This window comes from Halichoerus grypus, chromosome 4 (assembly GCF_964656455.1).
Source record: "Halichoerus grypus chromosome 4, mHalGry1.hap1.1, whole genome shotgun sequence".
NCBI lineage: Eukaryota > Metazoa > Chordata > Mammalia > Carnivora > Phocidae > Halichoerus > Halichoerus grypus.
The window spans coordinates 3,699,230-3,720,164 of NC_135715.1; the positions used below are offsets into that span (position 1 = coordinate 3,699,230).

Sequence of the window (20,935 nt, forward strand, 5' to 3'; positions counted from 1 at the left end):
GGACAGGGAACCACCTTCCACAGGCTGCAATGTTCAATCTTGTTTCCTGTTTTTCCAGCTTCTGATGCTATCCTGGGTCTATTCCACGTGCTCCGCATCTCATCAGGGTTAGCCTGTTGGATGCCATTCTTCCTCTTCCAATAAGCCAAAGGAGCTTCCTTCAGCACACTTTTTTGAGCTCTATACCATAAATCCTGGGCAGAGGTCCAAAAGTAGGGCCGGAAATGGGATGTATCCCCTTGCCCCGGGAGCGTATTTCTGATCTGTTCAGCCTACAGCCTCTTGTGGTCAGTGTGGTGCATCGGAGGAGGCCACGCATCTCCGCAGACCCCGCTCTAAAACTGGGTCTGCGCTCACATCTATGTCCGCCGAAGCCTGTCCTCCTGAGATTTCCCTAACCCCATTTTCTCCTTTCGTGGCTATTTTTGCTGCCACAACGTCAGAAACACACTTGTACTCCTCTCCCCAAACTCAGGAATGTCTCCTACATTTCCTACATCTCCGTATTACCATGACGTAACTCGAACATTACAATAGTAATAGCCTTTTTTTTTTTAATATTCTCTTAAAAATCCATTCTTCCTTTTAGTGACCAGTAAGAAGCATCTTTGTAGGTAGCTGGGGCCTTCTCATTGCTCGTGGCCCCTGAGCCGTGGGCTTTCCACTGACCCCGTGGTATCACCCATCTTCTCCCACAGGTGAGCGTGTGGCTTTGCCGCGCTCTTGTATTCCTGGCTCATTTGCTTATGGAAGGAATTGTGAGCTGTCCCATGTTCAGGAGCTTTCTAGTGGAACCTACACGCCATTCCATGTAGAGTTTCGCCCCCCGCCCTGCACTACCACCTCTTACCCTGTGTACGCTTCTCTGCAGCCGTGATCTGCTAAAATACTTCACGTATGGACTTGTGTACCGTGTCGAGCATCTGTCTTCCCACACGAGAACGGAAACCCCACAAGGAAAGATGATCCCGTTTGTTTTATTTATGATGTATGCCCTAGGGCCTACGATGGGGCCTGCCTGTGGGTAGGTGATACATAACCCTGGAATCGGTACCTGCTCTGCCAAGGCGTCCTGCCTCTATTGTTCACTCTTTGAAAAATGCATAATTCAGTGATAACGGTCACATGTACTAGTCGATGAGAGATCTCATGGAGAGAAGACTCTGGTTTCCCCCTTTTCTGCCTAAATATTTCTAGGCTGCCGATGCAGAAACTTCCCTCAGCTAGACCCCAAAGTTCTGCTGACTGGATTTTGTTGCAGTGTGAGTCTCCTCTGCCTGAAAGTTGCACTTTCCCCATGATAAAGCAGGCTTGGTTTTTAATCAGACGGTGACAATAGGGATGCCCGATGAATTTTTTTAGGCTTTGACCAGTGAACATTTCCCCGGCCAAGGACAGATACTCTGACATGCTCTGGTCAGAGGCCCTCGCCCACACTGACGACGCTGACGTGGGGACGGGCGGTAAGGAAATGTCATATGAGTAGCTTTTCCCTAACACCCTCAGAGAACTGAATACATAGGATTTATATTTAATGGTGAAAGAGCTGCTGGTAAGCCAACAACTGGACTTATTTCTATTAAAAATAGATTAGGGCAACGATCCTGCTTCATTCAGACACCGGGAGGCAGAGCATCGGGGCCCCGACAAGGCGCCCCCCTCCCTCCCTCTGCTGACCTTCACTGGCGGACTCCCTGGCCACTGCCCACAGGCAGGCGCTCACGGCCTCATAGGATGCGCTCAGCCGCGTGGTGGGGTCCCTCTTTGGCTTGGGTGGAGGCTGTTTCCGCGGTGAGGGGAGGCCACTGCTGTCATCCAGGCTGGACACCGAGTGCAGAGAAGGAGACCGGGTGGACGGGCCAGCCAGAGACTGGATCAGGCCATCCACTGCCATGGGGACCGGGACGGAGCTGTAGTGGAAATGCCTGGGTCCACACTTGTCTTCGGCTCTTGGGGGAACAAAACACAAAGAGCACCCCACCAGAGGGGCCCAGATGCATTATTCAGACGGTCACAATGAACCCGCTCAAGCAGACATAATCACGGCTTTTTGGTAAAGAGCCTTCCCCTCCGCGGCTGGAGGATGCGTGCGTAGCGCTCTGGAAACGGGCGCATCCAGAGAGCGCTGCCCGTCCTTCCGGCCCCTGCTCTCTGATAAATGAGCACGATGGAGATTCATCATGGTGACTTTGTAAGAATCTCACACAAACATAGCACTGCTTAAGGAGCGCCACATTTTCTATCAGGCATTCACTGAATGAATTTTTCACACTCTGATTATTAAGCAAATCAAGAAACCAGAATTTCAATCTGAATGATAATTTCTGGGAAATCCATCTTAATACAGAGTTACTGATGCATCAGATGCTGGGAGTTCATCACCATCTCCCATTGCCGAAGAGTACGTACTTGACTTAAAACTGTCAAAGATTTACACCTCTCTCTCTCCCCCCTTTTCTCCTTGCAATTTAAACCCCACGAGCAATATTTAATGATGTGCAGAATTATTATTTTTGTTCTCTTACCCCATCTGGTTGTGCAATGCCAAGGGAACTGCTGGTATTCAATAAATACATAGAAAAAGACTTCTTCACTTAATTTTATATCAGGCAAACGAATACATAATCAAATTGGGAAATTGGGGTGGCTGTTTAGTTCCAGCAGCGAAAATAATAAATACTATTCTGGAAGTCAGATAAAATTAATAGTTATCTGGTTTAAAAAAAAAAATGCCTTCTGGCTTCACATGTCAATGTAATCATGTACTAGTGAGATGCCAATGCGTTCATTTCACAAGGAGTCTCCGAGCGTTTGTTTGTGTAATTATATCTTTGTGTGGCGGAGCCCCAGCCAGGCTGGGATCTACCACGAGACAGAGCCAGACACCCATGTAGAAAATGAACTAGCCAGAGATGAAAGCAGGGCGCTCAGTGAATAATTTGTTTTCCCTGTAATGTTTAATTACAGTTTTTCGTACAAAGGGAATTTCTTCAGTATTTAATCATGGAGAGATAGTTGAAGCTAATTAGCGAGAGACACATCACCATTTCATCTTTAATAAAAAATCATTGGACACCGGCAGTTGAGGCAAAGGGGAGTCATTTTCAAGTGAGAAAAGACCAGCTAACGCCAAGTTCCTATGGAAAAACAAACACCTGCCTGACGTCTAGTGAGGGCCCAGGTCCCTGCCCTCCCGGGTGGGGTGCTGAGGATCAGGGGTGTCCCCATGCTTCACAGAGAGGCAAGACTGATAAGATGGAGAAGCACCAGGTCGCCTCCACATTTCTATTCCAAGCTCAGCATCCAAAGTGAACTTTAAAATGAAAAGTGTTTCCCCAAAACTTTCCCTATTGGCGAAGAAACTGTGACAAATTACTAAGGGAAATATTATACGTACAAAACATCGATTTCACCACTTCTCTGTTTTCAGAGTGGCTTCTCCATTGTTTGGGTCAGACTTCCAGAAGTTTCTATGAGTCACCCTCATATACATAATACTTGTATAAAGATGTCAAGAACCCAGGTGTATATTTTTGCTAAGACAGAAATATAAGCTGCCTTAAAACTCTGGCCTTGAGACGGTAAGCGGTGCAGCACGTAGGGAAGCAATAACGTTTCATACAGAGAAACTAACACAGAGCATCTATTGCGTGAAAAGAAAGCACGAGAAGGGACCCTTTTAGATTGCTCGGAGGTTTCAAATAGGAAGCCATGCACACATCCATGCTCGTTCCCGTGGCCACCGTCAGGTTTGAGTGAACCCTGCATTAAGCGCTATCGGGATTTTCTTGACTCCACTGGATCAATGACAAAGGTAATTAAAGTTGCATACTATCTGCCTTTACCTTTTGGTTCCTTCCTCTGGCTTGTGTCTGGCCTCCACCTTCTCCTTATGGTAAGTAGCATTCATTTCGTTCCGCAGCCGGTCATTTTCACGGGCAATGTCAGAAGCGTTCTGAATGACCAGGGCATCGTAGGTCTTCAGCCCCATGTCCTCTGTAATCTGCAGGAAGCTGTTGATGGACGTGACCTCTTGCTGTCTGATGCTCCTTTTCTGAATCAAGTGCTGGCGTGCTAGAAATCCTCTTACAACTTTCATAAAAGAACACAATCATGGGTCAGTGAGAGGAGCAGAAGCGAAACCCCAGACATACAAACAGGTCACAACACACTGATGTCTCAGCAGCCATAACATAAGATGCATTTAACTCAGAATAAGAATTTACAAAACTTTCTAATCTCGTATCTGAAAAGGTATCTAAATTCAGCAATGGTAACACCTAAGAGGCAAAATCCGTAACCTAAGAAATGAGACATCCACACTTCTTTTCTTAGCACAGCTGGACGAGACGGACTGGATGAAAATCAGTAGGGAGGAAGCAGGTCTAAACCCCAGAGAATTCTGCAGTGTAGTTCCAACTGGACCATTTTAGGATGCACTGCTCGTCTCTCATTATATCCGAGTAGAACAGAAATGGCTGAGGCTTGTGGAAGTTGTCTTCAAAAAAGCACATATTGTTAATAAGACTCTGATTTAACTCCTAGAAAAACGAACAGTGCATTTAAGACTCTGGAAAGAGATTGTGTGTGAATTTAGGACATCCTTCCTGCTCTCCAGAGAAGTGGCGCTAGCTAGAAAAATGTGTAAGAATTGGGAGAACTACGTGAGTGAACACGCTCTGAAATCGCTAATATGTCAGTAACAAATGGTAACACTTGAAAACAGAAATAATAATGCCCACCATTTGAAGGCATTTCCATGTGTCAGGCACTCTATCATTTCATGCCAAAACTCAATGATAATTCATAAACCATTATCTCCATTTTGCACCTGGAGAAAGAGAAGCTTAGTGAAGCTAAGAAAATTCCTCCAGGTAAACACAACCAATGAACAGTAGAGCCAGGTTTCAAATTTCTGTGCTTATGCAGCCAAATTCATTCCCTTACCTCGGACCACCCGGACGCTACCTTAGCTCTCCAAAGAGCAGGTCACCAATGGAGAAGTCACAGGGAAGCATATTTGCGATCAACGTGAAGAAGAACTTTCTAATAATGAGCACAGGGTGTAAACGGATCAGGCCGGCTCCTGAGAGAGGGAGTCAGCGTGTCCGAGAGGGTAAATGGCCCCATCTGGATACTGTGAACAGGTGTAAATTCCCAGGTGGGCCTTTTGACCCTAGGATGCTGCCCCTTCCAACTCCAAGTTTCTAAGGTTAGAAGGAATTGCTGGAATTCTAAGAAGATCTATAATTTCAGGGAAAAACCAATGTGTGCAGCAAAGACGCTTTGTTTTTGTTTATAGTGTGTGTGTGGGGGGGAAGGTCTGTAAAGCATTAAGTGCTTTAAAATACTCCCTGGCTATAGAAGAAAAAATGTGCGGCTTATCTAGGATATTCATTTTGATGCCTTTACTTGATTAGAAGGTGGAAAGCTGAACACAACTTTCCACAATTATGGCTCCAGAGGCAAATAATATGCAGACATCTAAAATGCTTAAGGCTTTTTTTTTTTTTTTTTCCAAATGGCAATACTAAATGTTTAGTTACTTTGGAATGCAGTTGTATTAAGTTCACTATAAAACAGTCATGCTGAACTAATCTAAAGGGGAAAAAAAATTGAACAGTAAAAGGTACAATCAGACTTCCAGGAATATAAAGTGCAGCATAAAAGGCAGAAGTGTTAACCAGGCGGTGGGCAACTGAGACAGAAACAGAAAGCTCAAATTGGTCTGTCTGCTCGCTCGTTCCTATTACATTAAAAAAAAATGGAGACATTGACTTTTGGAAGGGTGAAGGTGAGGGTATATTCAAGATGTTTAATCTTTTGGAACAAAGGGAAGATTAATGTGGCCATGGGAGACTTCTTTTGACCCCGTCAGAGCAGAGCTATTCGCTGCATGTCCATTCACCGGGGGCCTGCTGTCCCGCATCCGGGGACTCTGTCTTCTCACACTTCATCCTGGCAGCCTTTAAACATCCCTTAAAAATGATATACCAGCTGCTAAAACTGGCTTTCCTTAATAAGAGGCAACTGGTAAAAATAAATTTGCCATAATCGATAACCGATACTTGTTCTCTTTCAGACAAGTTAAAAGTTGGCTTTCCTGGCCTTTCCAGCATTGAGAGTTTAAAGACAGTTTTCATCCAAGACAAAATGAACATGTAGGATCAGGAAGAAACTTCCATTAGGAGTCATTGACTATTAAAATGCTTAAAGTTACAACTTTCTCCCCCCGCCCCCCCGCAACATGTACGAAGGAAAAACGAGAACCCTTGAAAAATGGGGAAATAACTCCAGATTGTATAAATGTTGAGTAAATTTCACACAGGCAAAAAGTACTGAAGGGACTGTTCCAAGAGATGTAAAAATAAAAATCAATAATTAATGCTTTGCATTTAAGAGCCTGTAATTTTAAAGAACTTTTATATCCATTATTTCATTTATGCAATCTGAAATTATGGTTTTTATTGTGATGCCATTTTTTTGAGACCTGTCTCAATTTTTATCTTTAAACATGAAGGAATACCTAGAGTAACCCTTTCAGGTCAGTAGGGTCAGCTTAATCTTTGTCATTAAATAGGGGAGACGTTTCTAGTGAGCATCCCTGAGTGAAGAAGGGGTACACGTTCTTTTCGTTGTATTGAAAGAACATTTCCAGGGGAATTTGAGATCCCATTCTATGTGCGGATAACATGATGGTAAATGGGATTCTCCATTGGCTCCATAGCTCAGGGTGAGGGCACTGGTCTTGGCAATAGGGTCCCCCATCCCAGGTCCAGCTGAGGCTGCAAGTGCAGATGCTGCATCTGGAGGTGGTGGGGGCCCGAGACTCTGCATTTCTAACTGGCTCCCAGGTGATGCCGATGCGGCAGGTGCTCACAGGGCACAGCAGTTGGTGGGGCCAAGCCCACAGATAAGAATTGCAAAGGCGGTGGTGCAAACTGACCTGGGACCCCAGCCTCTCGCTACGTGGATGAAGGATGAAGTTAAGGAGACCAGGCTGTCATAACCCAGAGAGGAGCAAAAGTTGCCTAGAGTTGGGGTGGACTGCCTCCATCACCCGAGCCTCCCCACACCACTGCTGACCTCCAGGCTGGTGAAAGTGGCTTCAGGAGCCCACGCGGAGAACCAGCCATGTGACCGTGGAGTCTGGAGGACATGGTGGAACATGCCAGGGTCCCACACTGTGTTTCTCGGGCACTAGACACCTGCTTGGAGTCACTGAAAGGGGCTTATTTGAGAGCACCAAGGCCAGCATACCTGTGGGGATCCCAGAGGCTAGGGGAGAATTACAAGTACTGTCCCAAGGAGAGGTCGGGCCACCTCTCAGGTGTGCAGTGCCAAGGACCCTGCTGATGTGCTCCCACGTAGCCAAGAGCCTTTGAACACCTGCAGCCCTGTCAGAGAAGCCCAATGCCAGACTACACAGGTGCCAGTCAGACAGAAGAGCTACCCTGCCCCCTCCTCTTCCCTCTCTGTCGCCAGTCCTAGGGGTCTGCACACACCTGTGTAGACAGGGTGAAAGCCATGCCCAGGCCCCACCCGCGGGGTCTGCGGTGGCCAAGAGGGATGGTTTAACTTGGAAGGTAATTCTGAATTTTGAGCATTTCTTGGACTGGACCTATAAAATTCTGATAGAGACAGTTTGAGGGACCAGCGTGTAGCAGGGCTTTTTCTCATCAGAAAACAATGGGACCCCCTTGGATATTTTACGCAGGGGCTCCACGGACAGAGGCTTGAACCAAATAAAACTGATTTCTGCATCCCACGAGCTGTGCTTGTATTTAACATTTCCGGAGATATTGGAGAGCTAAGCTCATTACAACAGGTTCCCCAAAAACTAGCCTTTATAGTATCTCCTTCTTTGACCTTCCTTTAAATATCATATTTACGATATATAATATAATCAAATCACTAAGCAAATTAAAAATTAATGTTATTAAGTGTATATATATATATATATATATTTTATGGGAGGCATAGTTACGATTTTTTTAAATGTACCCATTTTCAATGGTCACTTGGGTTTTTATAGGGAAAAAGTTCTACACGGAATCTCTCCCAACGCTAAAATAGCTGTCTGCTATCAGAGATAATACTCCGACATTATTGTCACTTCATAAAGGAAAGGTAAGAGTCAAGGATTTTCCCAAGGCACATGCAGGATTACATAAAATCCCAGCGTCCCAGTGATGCTGACCGAATTGGCCTATGTCTGGCTCCTAGCTGCACCGCAGTGCCACGTGGTGGTGGTGGTGGTGGGCGGGGGTTCCCACTGAGGATTCAAAGGTACACCTTCCTGCCCTGTGCTTTCTGAACAGATCAGCAAGCGTGACTATTTGCGAGGTGGCAGCTGCGTAAATTCTACGATACGAATATTCCCTCTTCCAAACTGTGAGTGAGGTGAAAATTTGATGTAAAATTTCAGGTGGAATGACTACCAGATATGGTACGAGCAGAGCGAGCATATGCTGATTTAGAGTCAGGTAAGGAGCAAACGGAACTACGGGGCTGGCTCAGCTCCCAGACACAGTCCACACATCGTGTCCTTGTCCACTGGAGTGTAGGTCCCACTGACATTTCGACTCAGGGGTGCACTAAATGATTTCATATTTCACAACTCAAAGAGGTTCGGAAAGGTGAGTGTGTAATTGTTACCTTTTTGGCAGGTGATAATTTTTCTCTGCTGCTGCAGGCACAAATCATTGAGCTGGTCGGCGTGCCAGTATTTTAGAAACACTTTTCGGACTCCCATCTAAAACACAAACAGCAGGGAGACACTAAACAGCATGAAGATGCCAAAAATGATGATGGGAAAACAGTCGGGCAAGAGATTTTTCCAGAAGAGGATTAGAAGAAACAAAGCTAACAAAATTAATTCCAGTACATTTTCCTTAATTTTTTTAAACACTATTCCATCTCCTCGCAATCCCAAAGGTTTTTCTTCTAACAAGTGTGTTTGCTGTGTGCACACATTGTCATTAATGTTTGCAGATGCCCACACACAAGAGTTGTAGCGTCTGCACCGCGCGGGGCTGAGGAGAAACACGGGCCTCGGCTCCACTGGAAGGTAAGACCCTCCCCATCGACCATCCCCATCGACGAGCACTCACACTGCAGAGCTGGACCCCTCTCCTCCCTCTGTGATTCTTTTCTTTCCTCAACTCAAAGTGGGGAGGTTGAGTCTATGAAAAGGAAAACAATAAAACAAAAAGACCAACAAACCCCATAAAGCTGACACACAAAATTGTTTCATTTCCATTATTTTTTTTCCCACTACACTGCATGTTATTATAAATTGAATGTTTATACAACCACAATTATAGAGCTGCGGCCCAAAAGTAAAAAGTCTTAACAAAGTCATCTATGAGCAACAGTCGTCTAGATGATGGTGTAAACAGAAATACAATGAGCATGTCTCTGCAGCATTTTTAAAAAGCGTGTTACCAAAGCAGCTTCTACAAAAGCTACAGTGGTATGAGCTGGTGCAGACGCCCTGCGCCTGAGGAAGACAACTGCCAAAGGAAAGTCTTAAAGCCACAAACAACAAACCACATCCATGCATTTCTAAAGTAATTTTTCTTGTGTGTTGTGCGTATTTTCTAAGAATTCACAGAACTAGGGTAGGTGCGAGGAATGCCCTTCGCGATGTAAATTCTCGCAGGCTCTGAGGGGAAGCAGGCATAAAGAGTTGCAGGAGAGCCTGGTAAATACTAACATGAGGTGCTGGGGGAGCTCTGAGGTGATATTCTGCGAGATTAAGAAAAAATACTGCTCAGGCACACCTCGTGATAGGTTCATGATCGTATTCTTAGCACTTGAGACAAACGCCACCAGGATGACAAGACTAACACGTGTGCTCCCAAGCATGAGCTGGGGACGTTAAAATGCTAGCACCCCTCTGCTCGGGCATACATCACAATGACACCCGAAGCTTGCCCGTATGCACACCCCATTAGGCACTGGAAGGGTTTATAGGTCAGACTTGTCTCCGGAATGCTCAGCCAGAGGTGGTTTACGAACCTTTTCATATGGAAACTGAGTTTATTCCAAACATATGTTGTCACTCCCCATCCTTCCATCTAGCTGCCCCTTTTGCCGTGTGATCTGCTGTCTTAATGAAACACACGGTTGTGCAAGAGACTGGGGCCTGAGTCTTGCATGATGGCGGTCCGGCTGGTGAGTCAGATCAACCGGGGAAGTTTTCAACGACTGTCCTGTCTCAGAAGCTCCTGCTTGACTGGATGCTGTTCTTCGTTTAGTTTTCTGGTAGTCTGCTCAAATTTGAGACAGTCACCTGGGTGGGGGGCTACAAAGAGTTGTTACTTTTTCCCATTTTATTGCCATTCTCTCTCCCTGGTTATTTTCCATAATTCATAGTCTTTTTTTCCCCCCTTCCCAACTGCTGACTTATTTTGGCAGCCAACAGGAAGAACAGTTGGTAGTGTCTGTGAGCGCTGTGGAACAAATCTGTGAGACGGGCCCTGGAAAGGAGGGAGCATGGCATCTTTCTGTTCATCACTGACTGTGGTATGCAACTCATTGTGGGAAACTGAATCCCAAAGGCAAAATGCATGCAAACCTCTGTCCCAAAATGCAAGTGTAGAATAGTGACAGCCAGCAATACGGCCCAATGGGTGGAGTCGGTGATGATCGCTAGGGGAACTCATCTATGGGGGGCGCTCGACATGGCGAAAAGACCTATGGATTGGAACTGAGACAACTGGATTCCAGTTCCACTCTCTTAATTAAATGGGGACGCTGGCTGGACAAGAAGGGAGTTGGACAGGATGAAAAAGATCTCCTAGAGTGACATTCCTAACAGCCATTCAAAACACTGAAGTAGGTTTATCTTGAGAATTGTGCTGGATGCCGAGGATATAAAGGAGGATACTGTCCTCAAAGAGAAGCTTCTGGGGAAGATCAGCAGTGAACAAAGATGACAGAGTTATAGTTATGTCTGAGGGACACCAAAAAGGAAGAGGTGATCAAGTTGGGGTCAGGTAGGATTCACTGAGAAGCAAGTTACCTCAGCCATGTAGTCTTGAAGGATGGGCAGGAATTCTTCAGGGTGTCGAGGGATAGAGGGAGAAGATAAATGTGGGACAGAAAAAGTAGCCTGTGAACAGCAAGGGGCAGAAAACTATGTTGGGGCGCAGCTGCAGTGATGAGGGAAGAGGCCATACGTGTAACTGGCGGCCACATCGTGAAGAGTATTCCAGGAAAACCTGGACATTCTTCTATGAACAATGTGGATCCACTGGAAGATTTAAAGAGGATCCCAGCTAAATTTCATAAAAATGACTTTTGAAATTGTATTTGAAATTTATAAAGTTCCTTCTTAAAATCATCTGAAGAATGGGTTGTTGGGCTTGGCTCTCGGAGGTACTTGGTGAAGTGGGACAATATAAGGTCATCAACAATTTGGATTTGGAAGATCTTACCACTGTTGCTTGTGTGTTGACCAACTCTTATTTATCCTTCATGACTGAAATCAAGCCCCGCTTCCATCATTAGATTTTTGAGATCCATTTATCCACTTCTAGTAGGCCTTTGATGACTTTCACTTGTGTTCCCAGAACACCCTATGAATGATTCCTTATTTCTGTTATTATATTGCATTGCATATTTGCCATTATGCACATACATTTACATCTCCTGAAGAATATGAAGATATATTCTTGAACTTCACAAGTGGTAGGGATGTGGGGAGGGTGGATTCAGATTAGAAACAGAACATAAGGAATTGTGAAGTCCTGGTATAAGAAGATGAGTCATCGCAATGGATGATAATGTCTTCAAGGATGAAAATAAGTTATGATGGTCAATGAAAACACAAGCCAGACCCTAAGTCATTCAGCAAACTGGAGATAAGTTACGGCAGCCCGTAGGTGATAGAACAAATGATGGGGGCGATAAAAGAAAAGTGGGGTGAAAATGGTCTACAAATGGTATAGACATAAGACAGAAGGCTGGGGAGCAATGAGTCAGCTAGCCCTGCTCCCCCACTGAGACAAAGGAAGTGAGAAGAAATGAAACCTCCTAAGAGAGTATTTTCAGGAACGTCCAGTTTTCGGTTCACATATGGAGGCTAACTTAGAAGGGGCGTAAATATGGATGCAGTAGGTTCTTCTCACAATGTATTAGAGATTTCACAGGACCCAAAGGTGGGTCGTTAAGGAGTGGTCTGAGCGCTTCACACAGCAGATGTGCATGTCTTGCAGGCAGGATAAAAGGAGTCCTTCCTGAGATCCATGGATTGGGACAATGGCAAGGGAGGAGCTGGGTGGGAACATGAGGCACAGGGCGTGTGAGGGGAAGGTGCGCTGCTAGACAGGTAGACGCTCCTCTGGGAGCCAGAGGGATAAGACCAGCTCCCAGAGCTCCTGTTGAGGCTCTGGTATAGTTATGCCCATGGAAATTCTCCAGAGGTAAAACCAAAGGCTTTGTAAATGAGGGAGGCTTCTGGGCTTTCCATTCAGTGGGGGGAGGAGGGGACAGAAGCCTGAATCTACATGACAAGTGTCCCACTAAGGGACAGCTAAAGACTTTGTGGGCATGGCTGGGTATTGTGTTGCCATCACATTCAGATGGATTAAATAATTCTTCATTCAGCTACCTGGGTACACCTTACACTTACCCAACGGGCGACTCATTCATTCATTCATTCATTCACTCTTTATATATACATATATTTTACCGTGTAATTTATTTGTGGATTGGCAGTATTTGGAGATACTCGTCGGAAATGTTAACATTGGTTTGACTTTGCTGGTCTTTTAGAGACGTCATGTTTATAGTAAATGCTTCTCCTTTCCTTAAAGAATGAGATGTGTCATTTAGTAGTATTTTGGATTTCTTTGTCAGAAACTATTTTGAATAACACATTGTAGTCTTAAGTCCTCTGCTATCATTCAGGCTAAGGATTACTGGGACATAAATCTAGGAATCTTTTTTAACCAGGAAAACCCAGACAAGATCACAAGGATTCTATATTTTTATTGTCTATTAATGTCATTGACCAGGAGAAAATTGTTGGCCATTTTAATGTTTTCTATGGAATGAATTCACGTCAAGTGAGTGCCTTAGTGTGCTATACCAAATCCAATAAGTTAGGATTCATTTGAATGCAACCAAATGTTCCAATCACCTACATTTTTTATTTTGGTTGCATTCTCTTATCAAACAATGTTTCTCACAACCAGAGAGAAGGAGAGGTTAAAACATTCTCCTACTGAGCCCTCTCCCTGTGCACTCTCTAGATGCAGAGTGTTCTGATCTGAGATTAAAATGTTAATGTCATTCTGACTCCTGTAAAAGTAAACCATCTGTGAATTATAGTCATCGCTATTTTTATTAGAAAACCATTAGGTTTTTTTTTTCTTTTTTGAAGTGACAGATTTTAAAAGATTAAACAAAATTGTCATTGATGACTTCGAAAGCTTCAATTCCTGCTACAGTTCTTGGGGATTTTTTAGAGGTGGGGGCTGGGGGAGCAGAGACAGCTGCTGGATGGCACGTCAATGGCTCGTAGGTAGCCTGGAGGCTTCACTAGCCAGAGATCAAAGGGACCTGTGAAGATGCTCTTCTCCCTTTTTCCTTTTCCTCCTCATCATCACTGAAGGCTGCCTCCAATCACAAAGGTGCAGACAAAGAGGAGGGCAGGGGCAAGCTTGCTGGCAGAGGTGGCCCTCCTGTGGAAGGGTAGAGGGACAGACACTCCCGGTTTCCATGGCAACCCGGGGATTCCCGCAGGAGGAGCCTATTACTGGCCTCGCCCTTTTAGGAATGTCCCCCATTCACTGACTGGGAGACCATGGGCAAAACTATCTTCAGAGTGATCTTTCTAAACATCAAGCTCATGTGACTTTCCTGCCTAACATGATTTAATAGCAGGTCATGATTTTCAGGATAATGTTCAAACTCTTGAAATGTTTATTAGACTTTTTATAGTATGGCTTTATTCAATGCATTCAGATGTATCTATTCTTAAACTATATCATATTGCTTGCTATTCCAAAATGGGAGCTTGCTTTTCTTCTCTGGCTCAACATACACTATATACCTTGCTCTAAATCATCTACTGGATAAACTCCTTTAAAACACAGATGGCTTGGTGAACTCTGAGTCTAGTATGCACCTCAAAATAATGAATTCATTTTAATAGCATACCCACATCACTAATGCACCTCATATATACCTCTATAATACCACTGAGTTCCTGTTTTTTGTCATTATTTGTATACCCGTCTGAATATTCAACTTGACTATGAGATACATGTGGGCTAGGATGATGTTGGACAAATATAAAGATCTTAAGTTACATCTATTAAGGTGGAGGAGATAAAAGTAAATGGAACACTAAAATGAAGAAAGCAGAATTTCAAGAGTGATTTTACTGGACACGAGCTATAACATGAACTCAGATATTAAAGAATAGTTCACTTTAAATACATTTAAAAAACTAAATCTGTTTAAACTATTTGAACTCATTCATTTTGTAAAATGCATCTAATGAAAAGAGCAAGAAACAAAAATGTTATCCTTGCATATTTCTGCTGTCACCAAATTTCCCATGTAAGATTATCACAAACCAAAATCTATAATTTATCTCGCCCTCCAATTCTTTACCTGCTTTTGACTCACCTTGCACATTGCCTCTAATTTATTAACCTTCCAGAAACCTTCAATGATTCCATATTGCCTAGCAGCTTAAATGTATACCTTTGGGTTTAGCATTCAAAGCCCTCCACAATATGATTTTTGTTAATCTCTGAAGAGTTCACACTTTTTACTCTTCTAAAATAGGTGTTATTTACTGTTACTTCAACTTCCCACACACTCTGTGAGAGCAGAAAACCGATGTGAGACTTCTGTAGACACTATCAAGGGCCTAGAGCATTCTTACACATGGAATTTGTATTGAATTCAATGTTACTGTTGCTGTCAGTGTTATGTTAGATACTGTCCCTCTCTATGTATATTTATAATTATTGAAATATCTTTATTAATAATTACCATACATTTAATAATACTTTATGGTGAATGTTTATTTTTTTGCTGCAAAAATGTTTTATTTTCATTATTATTGACAAAGAATTAATCCTTGAAAATGTCAATATCCCTTACTTCAAAAACATTAGCGTTATTCTAATAAATACTTCTCATTTAAAGACAAGATATCTCATGTTATAGTTGCATCCAAAGTGGTCATCATTCACTGTAATATTGGCACTCCAAAAATATGTCTGGTATCTCTTAACGTGCCCGACCAAAGTAGGTCTGTTCCCAGTTTTAAACAGCTTTCTTGACAAGATTCTGAACAACACACTTTTTCTTTTATGTGTTTTGATGTCTGCATCACTCTCCCATCAGCCTTGTTTTCCTTCCTGCTGATCTGAGAATGTCATTGTGTTCCTTTAAAGCACGGTCCTTTCTTCTTTTACCATGCAAAGTACTTTCTGTGCTTACCAGGTAATCTCTTCCAAACAGAAACACCTCCAAACCCCAACACTTCCATATGCCCACCATGAACAGTCCTGCACTCATTCCTGGTTCTGTGTCATTTTCACATACTCTCGGGTGCATTGTATTTCATGGCTTTCCTGATTTTCCTGTCTCATATTTATTCATCCATCTATCCTATCAATGGTCTGTCCTCTCCATCTATTTAATCATTCATCCATCCTTCCATCCACCCATCCACTCCTCCATCCAATCACGCACCCACCCATCTATCCCTCTATTCATCCACCCATCCACTAGTTTATCCATCCATCCATCCATCCATCCATCCATCCATCCATCCATCCATCCATTTATCCAACCAACCATCCAACTATTCATCCATCCATCCATCCCAACATTTGCCAGCGGCTGATACCAGGCACCTTGCCAGGCTCTAGGACCCCAAGGATGAATAGAATATGGCCTATCCTTTCAAGAAACTCAGTAAAACCGTTTAAGTAAAATTCATCTTCTTCAGGCTGAATTAACATATTTCCCCTATTTGCTTTTTGATTCATTCAATTTCTAAGGATGGGCATTATTTTATGTGTGTACATTTTATTATTAATATTTCAATACTTTACATTTTCATGGTAGCTTTGAAAAACTACCAAATGGAAATATTCTAATGTTCAGCCTGGCTCTAAATGTATTTTTAAACATCCTCAGAGGATACATTTATACTAAAATACAAGTTCTCTTTGTTATAAATAGACTATTCTTGAAGTTTAACTTCAACACAGAGAAGATAATTACAGCCACACACGTTGAACAGAGTACCACATCTTCCGGTATTTGAGGAAGGTGGTTCGGCTCGAATTACATATAATTACAGGTTAAGAAAATTAGTTACTCTCACCTAGAACAGTATGACCTGTACAACAAGCAGAGATGAGCAAAAACTCCTATTCTGAGCTGACTGGTGAATAACTCACTATGTGATCCTACACATTGCTTCATTCCAGAAATCGTATCGATGTGGTCAAGAGCACTGACGAAAGTCAACCTCTTCAGCTCCAAGTCACACATCGGGAAAAGCAAACCAAAGCCAAAGCCACACAAAGCTCATCAGCTTCAGAATCAGAAAGGAGAGTGCATGGAGAAGTGGATGCATTCATCGAAGGAGCACCATCGGTCTTTGTTTTTAACAAAATGGCCTCGATACTATGAATAAGAATTACCTGCCTCATGGTATGTGTATGCTATAAATGATTAACGGCAGCAAACACACGATCACAGCCTGCTGTCCTGCCTGAGGCCTGCACACACACACACACACATGCAGGGGCCCTCCCCAACCAGTGTCCCCCAGGTCACTGCCATGTATGTCTTTTGAGGTTTGCTTTACTTCTAAAACTAGGAATCCTCGTGGTGCTTCAGCCTGGGCACAGGCTCTTACACCGTTCCTCCCGAAGAGCATTTTCAGATATTAAAAAAAGATACCTACATCACTTTCCTAATTTTCCAAATAAATACCTGTTACATGGGGTGTTCCTGTTTTCTGAGATTCATCTACATTTATTTTTTTTGTGAACCGTCTTCTGCTTTCAACTCCTAGAGGGCCAGGGGTTTGCATCGTCTCGAGATCCGCCCATATTTTGTGCGGCACATTCGCACTTGTTAATAATGTCGGTTTTCAGAGATTTCACTCTTCAAGTGATTTAATAGGCCCATCTATTGAAGGCCACTGTGAGTCGTCTCCTGCCCCTTCCCTGCCCCCACTGTCCTTGTCCCGCCTATCACTGTTGCTGCACCCCCCTGTTCACTGGCTTCCCGGCTCTGTTCTTAATGTCCGGCAACACATCTGTTCATGTTTAAAGCATAAATTAGGTCATGTCACCACCCTCTTTGAAGCTTATCGATGGCTTCACAGTGAACTTAAAACAGAACGTGGTGTTTTGATGCAACCAAGGTCCCACGGGCTTGGCCCCTGCTTCCCACTAAGCCCCGTTCTCAAGGTGGTGAGTCAGTGTCCCCAGACGGTGAACCTGGTTCCTGATCTGCGAAAAAACCCTTTGCTATTACAAGGTTTGTGGCATACAATAGGTACTTACTAAAGGCTTGCTGCAGGACTAAATAATCCTGGAACTGGGCACAAACAGATCAATACACACAAGATGGAACACTGGATGAGGCACAGACAGAACCACCACTTTCTAGTAGCTGTCAAGCCATTGTTAATTGCTGTCCAGGAGGGCTGAGCTTTGGAGCATCACAAGCCACTGTTGTTCTTCATGACACATGCCTACCTAAACCAGGGTCCTTGTGGGTTCCTTCCCAGTGCGGGTCCCAACCTGTCCTCCTAATTAGTTTACTGTGGTTCCCACTTTCCCTCTCGACCCTGCTAGCCTGCAAACCTGTGGAAGACAGCCGTGACACTTTGCCTTCACACTGCACCATATCGCCTTGTGTGGACACAGATGGTGCTCAATAAATGCTTGTTGATTCAATCAACCAATACGCCCGGAGCTAGAGGAAATGAACTAGACTTCTAAGAGATGAGAGCTGGATTAGGAATAGGCACAGCTACTTTTCCCTTAGCAATTATTAAGCCAGATATTATACTAAGCCTTTGTGCAAGAAAGCTGAGAGGAATGATATGAAGAAGCCATCATACGTGTCAGGAAGGCTTGGTGGTGGCTTCCTTCATTTCCAAAGAGAAAACGTGATAATAAGTAGGTTTGTTCATTCATTCAACAAATACATGTTCAGTGTCTATCATGTGCCAGACCCTGTAGGGAATGTAATAGTGAAACACACACACACACACACACACACACGAGAATATATATATGTAAAAAGAAGACATAATATTTTTCCTTAATAGAATTCAGAGTGAAAGAGGAGAGAGATACATTGACCAGGAATCAGACTTTGTAATATTATTTTTAAAAGCTGAGTCACTGAATACACCCCCAAACTTTGGAGTATTTATCTCTGGGTAGTTCAATGATGGGTGATCTGTATTTTCTTCTTTAAATTTCACTATTTTTCAAATTTCTTAACAAGAATAAATACTACTTTCATAACAAAAATGTGTTCATATATATGTGTGTGTGTGTGTCTAGTAAAAGAGAAAAAAGGAAATCAATATATGTGCACGGATATAGTAATTCTCAGTTTCTAATGCACATAGTACCAAGAGATACACTAAGATCCCTAACGTTTATTATTTTCAACATTAATAATTCTAGAGAAAGGGAAGGGATGTGAGAGAAAGAATAATTTTATAGGCTATTTTCTAGCCTGTACTTACAGCTGATTTATGAAGTGCTCCTTGAGTAATAAAACAAAGGTTATAAACCATTAATTTATTGTGCTAATAAGAGCCAAGGGCTCTAATACCATTGTCTTGTCTTAGAAGATGTAAAAAAAGTGGAAGGTGCTTAAAACTTTAACAGTTTCTTGCTCTTACTTTTATTATCTTTTCTCTACTGTACTATTTTAGATTAATGAAATAATAAATCCTTCGTCCAACTGATTTTATTTAATGTTATGGTAAAATGTTAATCTTGCGGTTCTCAGCACTGTAAGAGGGGCTCCTTCAAAGATCATATATTTTACGGAGACACGCCATGAAATCTAGGCCATCCCGTGAAAGTCACACTAGAAAATGATGGTAAAGAAAGTAATTCTTGTAATTTTTTTGTTGGTGAACAAACACAAATAGGAAAAGTGTATTTCATTGGGATCTGGGGTTTGTCTTGTGAGAGCCCCTTGTTACTTCTTTCAGGATCTCCGTCCCTCTCTCCCTCACTGTCTCACACACACACACACACACACACACACACACACGCATGCTCACACTCGCCCACACACGGGCACGCACGGGAGAGAGTAACTATCACATCAAGTGGCTAGCTGGGAGAAGCTGAAGTTTCGGTTCTGTTTCTCACTTCCTGTCTGTCTAATCTTGAGGAAGTCACCGGAAGTCTCCCTGGGTCTGCCTTCTCACCCTGACGCCATGTCAAATTCTCTCAACTTCTCCTTCCACAGTTTCCAGCAACAGTTATCGTGAGCCCCTGCTTCAAGGGAGCCTCACCTCACAGGACTCTCTTCTCTGCCTTCCCACAGAACTTTCTAAAGTCCTCAGAATCTGTTTGAAAGGACGGTGAAACTTCACTGCAGAAGCTTTCCCAAAGGGGGGCCAGCCATTCCCCAGCGCTGACTTTCCCTGCGCTCCGAGCGTCTGTGTTGGGAAACGGCGCCCCTGGCAGCGCCCGGACTGACTCTGACAGATTTGTTTCTCCCTTCGTCATCCCACCAGATGGCTCTAAAATGAATATAGCATTCAAATAACTACACAGAAAAAAATCATCCTATAACCAGTTGATTCATATAAAATGTGTGAAAATCAGATTATACCATTTATTTTTCCACTTAGAATTAGTAGTTTCAAAAGTTTTCACTTTACATAAATGACATAACATAGAAAAACAAGCATGTTCCACATGGGCCTAAGTGCCTGCCAGTCACTTTTCTGTGGCGTGGGGAAATCAGGGCAGAAAGTGGTTGATTAAATGTGCAGAGTTTTGGAGGGATTGTTTTCAAAGGCACCTGAAAGTAGGACTGAAATAAAAATGTACATATTTAGGTAGAGCAGATATCTGAATAATTGTTAAAAACAAACAACAGAAGGTTAATAACTCGCGGCTCCACGCAACTTGTTTGCAAACTATGACTTAATTCAAACTCTTTGTATTTTTTCCACAAATGAAGTAATCTGAAGACTCTATTTCAACAAGAAAACTGTATCTGGTGAGACACAGAAAACGGAGATCCTGGAAGACATAACAAGGGGCTCCCACAAAAGTACTGGAAGTCAGTCATACTGAATCTATGCAGATTACCTCCAGAACCTTCCATTCCTCCTCGAACAACTGGCGTAAATCTGCCATGTAATAAGGACGAGGCTCTGACTAGGCCGCCATATTTTTTAAAATGTATCATTTCATTGTAAACATGGACAAGAAACCACCAGTAAGAAGGACTTGTTATTTGAAGGAGAAAATGCTTTAGAGCAAAACAGAGTCAGTGCGCTTAACAGGTCTTTTTCATAAATGCTTAAAATAATTAATTTGACCCTATACAATATTCTATTTAAATTAAACTTATGGGGCGGTAACAAATTTTAAAAATAATTCTCAATTACAGAAGTAATTTATGAACACATTGATCTTCTAATCATGGAGACAGACTACACTTCTATTTTGACTATCATCTCAAAACAATGCCCTAGATATTACCACTCTCAGGTTTTTGTGGTGAATTATTCCAGATTGTAAGCATTCTTAAACATCCGTGTATCCATATAAAATACATGGTTTGGCAGCTTCTTAGGGACCAAGACTTATCTGCTACCGTCTACTGGGCCTCCTCCTCTGCCCCCTGTCCTGGGGACGTGGGAAAAAAGTCGGCGCACACAAAT

General features: G+C 43.1%; 1 protein-coding gene across 3 annotated transcripts in view; it reads right to left on the bottom strand.

Annotated features, from left to right (window-relative positions):
• Positions 1 to 20,935, bottom strand: part of MYO16 (myosin XVI) — a 574,226-nt gene that overhangs the window by 70,829 nt on the left and 482,462 nt on the right. For all 3 annotated transcript variants that reach the window (XM_078070087.1, XM_078070086.1, XM_078070088.1), the window contains exons 29-31: positions 8,659 to 8,755; positions 3,846 to 4,092; positions 1,678 to 1,949 (exon numbers count right to left, since the gene is read on the bottom strand). In XM_078070087.1, coding sequence (XP_077926213.1) covers positions 1,678 to 1,949; positions 3,846 to 4,092; positions 8,659 to 8,755 — 616 coding nt within the window. The remainder of the gene's footprint in view (positions 1 to 1,677; positions 1,950 to 3,845; positions 4,093 to 8,658; positions 8,756 to 20,935) is intronic.